Below are 8,981 nucleotides of genomic sequence, written 5' to 3'. Positions count from 1 at the left end.
ATTTAGTATTTCCCAGGTTAACCTCTTGAAAAGCAATAAACAATAAAACCTCCTTTGGGGAGTTACTGACTGTAGGTTATGACTGTCACAAGCCACCACATCATACAACTTCTTTCATAAACAGATCACACAACTGTTTTCCTCCTCTCCCAAGTCACTGGAAAGTGGTTCCAGAATCCTGCTACTCTGAAGGGTAAGGCCACCTCCCAGCTTTGGGAGATTTCAGGAGTCTCAATACATGCAACTTTTCTTCAAAGTTAACTTTGAGAGGAGGGGGGAAAAAAAAAAAAAAAAAAAAAAAAAAAATAGTTCCAGGTAAGAGAGTCTTCTAAAAAACCAGGCCATTTCAGTGCCTTATTAGTGCCTTATTTAGTTTACTTTAAACACAGTCTGCCTGCGTGTTCCTTCAGTACAGCAAGGATTATTGTCCGGCCACCTCTTCCCCTTCAGAACAGCCTGAGTGTCCTTCACAAAACATTAGTATAACTGTGTGGATAACCCCTCTTTATCTCAAAAAAAATGTTGTTTTTTCTTTCCCCTGGATTCTGTGTTAGTCTTAAAATATCCCTGGTATGAGCCGGTAAGGCACTGCAGCAGTGTAGCGCTTCCAGTCCTTCCCGTATTTACTGAAACAACGGTGTTCATCCCGAATGCAACGGTGGGTTAGCAGAATAGTCATATAAACGATGTAGAAGTAAGGCAAGATATGGTCAAACCCACAAGTCAGGCAATAGGCCAGGGAGCCCATCAAGTCTCCTGTGTAGTTAAAATGACGTGCCCACCCCCAGAATCCCGAGGTCATCAGCTTGCTGTGGTACTTGGTCCCATCCCCAGACATGTAGGAGCACTCAATATACTCTGGTTTCTTCCCCCATATCTTGCAGTTGCCATTTGTACGACGGAAGAGGTCCTTCTGGTGGTTGGTCATTCTGAAGATGTAATAGCCGATCAAGCCCAACATCAAGATCCCTATGGCATTACCTGTGCCCAGCTGGACAGGGTGGTAAACCAAATACAAGCCCTGGGGAACAGAAAAAGAGATAATCAGTGATTTACTTTAAATGTATGCTCAGGATGCCAGACTAGATTCTTTGACTTACAGTGACCCAGAACAGAAAGAACGGGAAAGTCCACCCTAGCGGTGATACCATGGAAAATTTTAAACAAGCTCTGCATCCTATGTTTTCTCTCTCTCTGCCTAAAATTGCATTTCTTCGGTGAAACAAGAAGAAGAGAGAAGTTGCAAGGATGCAAACAAACCAGGACAAAAGGAAAAAACCAAAACTCCACAACAAAAAAACCCCAAAATACTAACAAACCACTACCCACCAAAAAACCGTCAACATGCAGTACAAAAAGGGACGGAAAGGATTTAGAAAAATATGCAGACACAATAGACAGTGACAGAAAAAGGCACAAAAGAAGGGGAGGAGAGGAAAAGATGTCAATTCTATGCAGGGACACTAAGCCTTCCTACAAGGGAATCGTTACAAAAGCTGTTGTAATGATTACTCAACATTCAGACTGTCTAGAAGAAATTAAAGATACAAATCAGACTGCCGGGCAGAATGTTTCTGGGAAGTTTCTTTGCTTTTAGACCAAACATGTACAGTACCACATTTTTACCTGCAAAGTATAGAGGTAAGGCAACCAAACACAGTCTCCCCAGCCCAAATACCATCCAAAATGATCATGGCAGATATCAATGGTTTTCAAATACCAGGCTTCATTCCAGAAGAAGTCCAAAACATAAATACCCTGAAGCAGAATCAGTAACAGAGCATTGTCACCAGCCATCCTGTTTAACAGCATCAGCCTAATCTTTCTGTGCTGTCTTGTGATAAGATCACAAAACGGACTTGTGTTTTTTTTGTTAACACCTCAAAAATAGGGTATTAAGAGGACCGTATCACACAAATATACTCCATCTAGATAGATAAAGCAATAATAAGTAATGCAAAGCAATATTAACAAAGGCAACTAAGGCAAGCATACTACTGTAAGGACATACACTTAGGAAGTATACTCGCATTTGACCACCCCGACCTCTCTTCAGCTTAAAGAGTTGTACACTTACACAGAGGGGGAATAGAGCTTCTATCAAGCAGGCTCCCATTCACACATATCAATGAATAAATCCAAACTATTATCTGTACTTATTACTTTGGGGTCTCTTCAGTAGAAAGCACAGCACCTGACTGGCTATTTTTAGGTGTGGAGACATCATTAGTTCTGCATGTCTCGCACATAAAGTAAAAATAAAGATTTAGATGCAGTGCTGCCCTCAGGAAAAAAAAAAAAAAACAAACCTGCCCAACCTTGCTCCACCTAAAGCCAAGGAATTCATCATTGTTCTCTTTGGATTCAAGATCAGGCTATGCCTGTTTCTAGAACATAGGCTCAGAAAAGTGTTTCTTAAGTTTACACTGAAATCTGCTGGTGCAGACTTGACCATGCCACTGGCGGCACTCTGAATGAATACAGTAGAGTATTTACAGTGGCACAAAGAAATGACTACAAGTGTACAAACAAGCAATTCCCAGTGCATCATCACTGAATAAGGTTGTTCAGGCCAGTAAAAATTGTCTAAGTTCAATTTCAATGCAAGGAGTTTTTTCTACTTCAATACTAGTTTATTTCCAAATTGGTTTCTTATTTTTCTCCTCTGAATTTACCTGAAGTACATTGACAAGGATCATGGAGTTGGTTACTTGACCATACAGCTCTTGTTGTTTAGCAGCATAGGAAAGGTTAATTAGAGTCCAGGCTACAATACCAGGGCGCCCATTGAAGAATAGCTTGAAATCAAACCACTTTCCTATTCGAGGGTTAAATTCAATCCCCATCATGTAGTCGTAAAAGAAGTTGCCAGTGAATTTGCTAGAAAGCATAAAAAATGAGAAATGTATGCAGTTATACACAAATATAGGTCATTACTATTCTGACTACACATTTCAGATGATTTCCCAACGCACCTGATGTAAGGATAATAAAAGTCATAAAACCATATAGTGTTGTGCAAGATAACACAAATTGATCCAACCAAAGCATTATATTAATGGAGATAAATTTTAGCTTTAGAGGTACCCTAGTTTGTTCTTGGTAACACTTTTGAACAGTCTAACTATAACCTTACTTATTTGTCACAAATAAGATGGATGGATTTCCTAGTATTGTCTCATTATTAAAAATCACATACCAGTCTTCAGCATTGGTAGGGAAAAAGTAGCCTTTAATCATCGCAAATGTGGAAACTGTGTATCCCAGGATATTGGCACACCACAGGAGAGGAATCCAGTTGTCAAAAATGATGGTAGGTGAGAAGCAGTGGAAGTAATAGGCGTTTGCAAACCAAAGTACGTGGGTAATGATCCAAGCCTGAAGTCCATTGATTTCATACTTATTCACTACACCTAAAACATGAAGAAAAAAAAATGAATGTTAGTGATACTGCATTAATACAGCTTTTTATTAATATGGATATGCATACAACATATAGAAGCTCAATCAAGTGCCCATGAAATGACCTCACTCTCCTCACCTTCCCAGTTAAATATTTTGTGGCACGTTTCTGACAGTTTCAGACTCTGCTGTAACCATCAGCCTTTGTTAGGCTGAGCTTTTCTCTTCACTTTCTGTTCTCTAACCAGTGAATTCAGAATCTCCCCTAAAATTGGCTAAGGTAACAGTTATCCTTTTTTACACTTAGTTCACATCACACATTTTGTTGAAGTCTCGTGGGTTACCTTTGCTTCAGCAGGTGCAACCGCATTGTCAAATAGTAGCAACAGGCCACTGCTGATTTTAAGCGCTAAAATTATCAATCTGTACTTTTCCATTCCCAGTGTGGTGCCCACCATATCAATAGTTTTACTAACAGTTAGAGATAGAAATTCTATCATTTATTCTAAAAGATGATGTAGATTGCTTTTATTTTTGTTTGCAGTAAACATATGAGGAAGGTGAAAGCATTTATGCCCACATTTCCTCCAGATACATATGGGTTATTAAAAATGGTAAGTACAGAAATACTATCATTTTAAAAGATTGTATGGTATGCATATAGTCTAAAGAAGACCTTACCAGCAGGGGTGACAGCACCTTCTTGTACACCTCCTACATACCCAGGGAGAAATTTATGGCAGAAGTCAGGAATGAACACATACAAAACCACCTAGAAGAAAGAGAATGTATTAACAGCAGAAACAGACAAGACAAACCTCCAAACCCACTACCCCTTTCATACACATACCAAATGTAACACACAGCAGTTTCAATTAAGTATTCGATAAGCAAATATGGCAAGATTTAGCTGTTGTCATTTCATAGTAATAATGCGCCCAAGCTATTAAACAATTCTAAATATTTACTTCATCCATGGTTATCATCCTTTTTTGGTGGGGAGGCAGGACAGGTGGTAACTAGATTCGGGTCCTTATCCTTTTATTTTGAACTTGATCTGTGTTATATGTAAGTTTTTTCCAATTTGGAAAAAAATTGTAGTAGTTTCATAAATTTGAAGATATTTTAAAAATATAAGTTTTATTTCATATATCAGTGTTCTTTTATTGTCTACAGTAAATATAATCCCTTCTGCAGTGTTAGTTTATGATATATTTATTGTGTATTAATTTAAAACAAATGGGTATTGTACTTATATAGTTGATTTTTCTTTAAAACCACACCAAGGAATATGTCACATAGGGAATATTTGTGCCTATTCCCTACATATTTATTTTTCAAGTGCATAAACTTTGTTTGGGTTCCAAAAAGCCATGGAAAGTGAGAAACACCAAAGAGTAAATGCCAGTGCAACATTCCATCATCCTTCGTGTAAAAGGATTAACCGAATGGCTGTTTTAAAAGCCAGCTACTACATCTAGATGATAACTCAGTAACGTACCTGGAAAGCAACCCAAACAGTATAGATGCCAGCTGCTCTATAGGTTACTGTAGGAGTGTTGTTCCAGATGTCAGACAGATGTTTATTCCCCGTGAGTAAGTCAATGAGTGGATCAATCAGAGAGCACTGGTACTGGTCGCAGGACATTATGAAGTAATATACGATAAGTGGTGCAAACATCAGCAGGAAAAGGATGCTTGCCAAGGAAAACCAGTCCACCTCCCTGTAATCCAAAACAGAACATTTTTTTTCCCCCTCAGCTTTCAGTTAGAACAGTGGTTTGATTAAAGTTGGGCAATTTTTTTCAGTGCACCTTCTAGACTAACCAGATGAAAACTGAAAGTGTTTTCAGGGCACATATATTTCTTTGGGTCAAATAACCATAAAAAACTTGGCATGTTACATACTTTACCACAAACTGTTCTAAAACTAAGCTAGTTGGTATCTTTTCTGTTGCTCTGATCATCTCCCCTCCAAAAAGCAAATTATTATCACAGCATTCATGTTTTTGATGGCAATCATGCGTAGAACTTGTATTCAGTTAGAAGTGGTAACAGAATCACAAGAATATTATGCAAAACTTGGAAACACAGAAGAGACAGACCCTGGACAGCCAGAAGTTGAACTTGCTTTACCACACATTGTCTGTGGTGGGAAGCCATACAAACACCCGTGGCTGTTTCCAGCTGCAATACGATACTCTTAATATTTGCACAACTCCTTGAAAACAGGGACATGAGTCCTAAATCTTGCTACAGCAGGAAATGCCACCTGGCAATACCACAGATGGATGCCTGTTTTCCAAATCTCATGAAATATTTTGTTCAGCCCTTGAAGGAACTACAAATTTTACTGATTTTTATTATTTGTTTTCCTTTTTTGCAAAGGCAGCTGTGTTTTAACCCAAGCCATCTGGCAAGCTCGCTGTCCTAAAAATCTTTTTTGGCATCTGTTAACTACAGCTCATTATCCACGAACTTTCAATGGAAGGGCAATGCAACAGTCTGTTATTAATAGAATGAAGTTTTAAACAAATGTAGCATCTGTAAGAGTAAGTATGAATCAATCTGAAATATGACTAATTAGCGTTATCAGCTTCTCTCACCATGCTCTTCCCCACTGGACTTGAGATGTTTGAATATCATTTTGGGTGCTTTTGCGGTTTCTTTCTTCAGAAAGTTTCTTCTCCTGATGGGCTGCCATGATGTCCTGTATGAAAGAAAACACTCAAGGTATTACTCCAGCTGGCTCTCAGTAATTCTTACAGCTCTACAAAAGGGAAAAACAAACAAAAGTAATTACAAACTATTATAAAGCCTTCCGATCACAACAAATTTGGGGGAGGAGGGTAGGAAGGAAAGAAAAACTTTCCCCCAATTCCTTGTGATCTTATATTCAACAAAACATAATCAAAACACTGATGATCAAAGTAATCCATTAAACCCCTTGCTAACCGGAACCTTCTTTTAATGTATATTGTATAATACATGGCTTATTACATACACATGAGATGCAAAGGAAAAAAACTGTTCTGCCATGTTCTTATAAACCTCTGAAAATAAAGTTCTGTAACTAATTGCTTTTCTTAATTAGAGAAATTGCTACTGTTGTAACATTACCTCTACCTGACCTTGGCAAATTACGTGCTTTTCCCCCGATCCCTTGCTCCATATATGTTAGCTACATCAAAGAAAACAAAAAGACAGTTTATAATCCCATGTCAATCAGAAATCAGTGAGAACGGAGAATGACTTACTAGGCAATACCTAATTCTCTCGGTGGAACATGCATTATAGCTTTCTTTTGCTTTGCGCAAATACTCGTTTTGTTAAAGATCATCACCCCATAATCTGAACATTTAGTAACTGCCCACTAAAAAAGAAAAGTATTTTTCCTGAACTTTGTCTCCTGGGAAGATATAGACTCTAAAACACATGGAGTGTTTTAATTTTCCATTCAGGGGGGAATTTCCTAACAGTTGTTAGTTTTGTACCTTTTCAGGCTTTGATGTTTGAACTCAAACCAGGAGATTCACTGTTTCAAGGTTAGAGCATAGGAGCTTACTCCAGTTATTTTCGTTGGCTTCGCTTTAAAAGAGAAGTGCAAATTCTGACAAGGAAGAGCTACAATACTAAGAATTATGCCGAGATAGAAAGGCTCTTATTCAGGAATCATCAGAATTGGAAATATTTATGTCAGGTAAAACCTTTGACGTCAGTTAATCCAACCCCACTTGTCCCTGCTGAGAGCAAGGACAACTTACAACAGATTGCTCAGTGCCTTGACCAGTTAAATGTTGAGTGTTTCCAAGGATTCCACATGATTTATCAGTCCTACTGAGAAAGCGGACCTCTTTTATAAGAGAAACAGAAAAGAAATCCTAGATTGAGAATTTTCACAGTGTTTAGGTTTGTTTTAGACTCTTAAGTAACCACCTACTTTGTGGAGCTCAGCGTACTAGATTTGAAAACTCTGCTCAGTCTGCTGAGAACTTGTAAAAAGCCTGCCTGCAGCTGGCAGCACCTGGGATTTTGTGCAAGACCCACCCACACACCCAGTTTATCATTAATCCTACCAGAGTGCACAGAAGCAGAATGATCATCCAGGTACTAAGACTGGGAACTGCCTAGATGAGAAAGGCTGGCATTGAACAGATTACCTATGGGATCCATGCTTCCCCCTATTTAAAAGGCCAACAATTGCCACCAAGTTTGGCCTTTCTACAGAGCAATTTCAACAAGAGCCTGCTTAGGACTACTCCCCTAAACAGGTACACCCTAGTCCAACAGACAGCTATGCTGGCAGTAACAACCTCTCATGTTCAGCGCTATTCCCACGTCACTTAACACGTGTTAACATTTCTGGATCAAGACTCCCACTCAAATCATACTCCTACTAGTAACCATTTCAATTTCTATAAATCCAAGCTTCCTGTTACCCCACTAAACACGCCCCAAATATTGCTTTCCTAATCCCTTAGTCAGCTTAACAGGAGCCTGAAGCAAAAGTCACAATTGAAATATCACCTGCACAGAGAACTCCAGAGATGCACTATCCCTCCGAGTCCAAACTTCAGGGCTTAATGATGAAGTGCTGCGTTACCGCTCACACTGTGTTAAAGGGACAATCATGCCAACCACACAGTTCGCTTGGAAGCTCTCCCCATTTGGTGCCTATGCCACATACCTATCTAACATACAGAGCACTGAGAAAAATTCATATCAAGTCCTTTCAAGCAACAACTACATACGTTTGACGGTTTTCATCAGCTTGCTCCGGACTTACTGAAGAGAATCTGTGATCGAACAGAAGCGTGGCAAATAAAATCCCTTGCTTCTAGATTTTGTCCTACAAAAATAAGGCAGAATCCTGTTCACGAATATATATTTTAAATGGAAAACCCTCGCTAAACGTGTGGCCTTGCACAGAACCCCGTGTTTCGCACAGGAGGGCTGCCCCGGGTGGGTTCAGCAGACCCGCGTAGGCAGGGAGGGCAGCACCCTCCCGCACGCCGGGCCCCTTATGCGAGACACGGGTACCCGGGGGGGGGCATTACCGGGGGGCATTATCAGAAACAACCTACGGAGCCGACCGCGCCGCCAACGCTCCCTTCCAGTCCCGCTTCGCCTCTCCGCCGCCCCGCTCTCGCCAAGGCCCAACACGGCTCTCACCGAGGTACGCACCCACGAGCCCGAGCCCCGGCCCCGGCCCCGGCCCCTCCGCGCACGGGCGGGCTCGCCCGTCCGGCGGACACTACCCGGAGACGGCGCAGGGGCAGCTTACCGGAGGCAGCTGGCCAGTACCGCCTGTCGGGAGGCCGCTCTTCCCACAGCAGCGCTCCTCTCGCAGAAAGACGACCACAACCCACCCCACTCCCCTGAGCCGGTACCGGCGGCAGCACCTCCCTCCTCAGGGCGGCACCGCCCCCATCCCGTCTCTCTGACCAATCCCCGCTGCGCTCCCCTCCCCTCCGCGCCACCGCATTGGCGGAACGCGCTCAACCCATGGGCTGAGGGGACGGATGGGCGTGGCCGCGGCAGAGGGCGGGGCCTCCGGTGGGAGCGGAGCCGGGGCGGGA

General features: G+C 41.4%; 1 protein-coding gene across 1 annotated transcript; it reads right to left on the bottom strand.

Moving 5' to 3' along the window:
* Positions 1-275: 275 nt before the first annotated feature.
* On the bottom strand, positions 276-8,219 carry DHCR7 (7-dehydrocholesterol reductase). The gene is made up of 8 exons (XM_082485862.1): positions 8,154-8,219; positions 6,009-6,112; positions 4,904-5,126; positions 4,084-4,174; positions 3,200-3,413; positions 2,676-2,880; positions 1,627-1,758; positions 276-1,021 (listed from the first exon to the last, which is right to left on the bottom strand). The coding sequence occupies exons 2-8, from the start codon at positions 6,104-6,106 to the stop codon at positions 557-559; spliced, it is 1,428 nt and encodes a 475-aa protein (XP_082341988.1). The 5' UTR covers positions 6,107-6,112; positions 8,154-8,219; the 3' UTR covers positions 276-556.
* Positions 8,220-8,981: the final 762 nt, after the last annotated feature.

The sequence above is a fragment of the Vanellus vanellus genome, assembly GCF_965231255.1.
Source record: "Vanellus vanellus genome assembly, chromosome: 6".
NCBI classification, from domain to species: domain Eukaryota; kingdom Metazoa; phylum Chordata; class Aves; order Charadriiformes; family Charadriidae; genus Vanellus; species Vanellus vanellus.
This window is presented reverse-complemented; position numbering and strand designations above follow the sequence as displayed.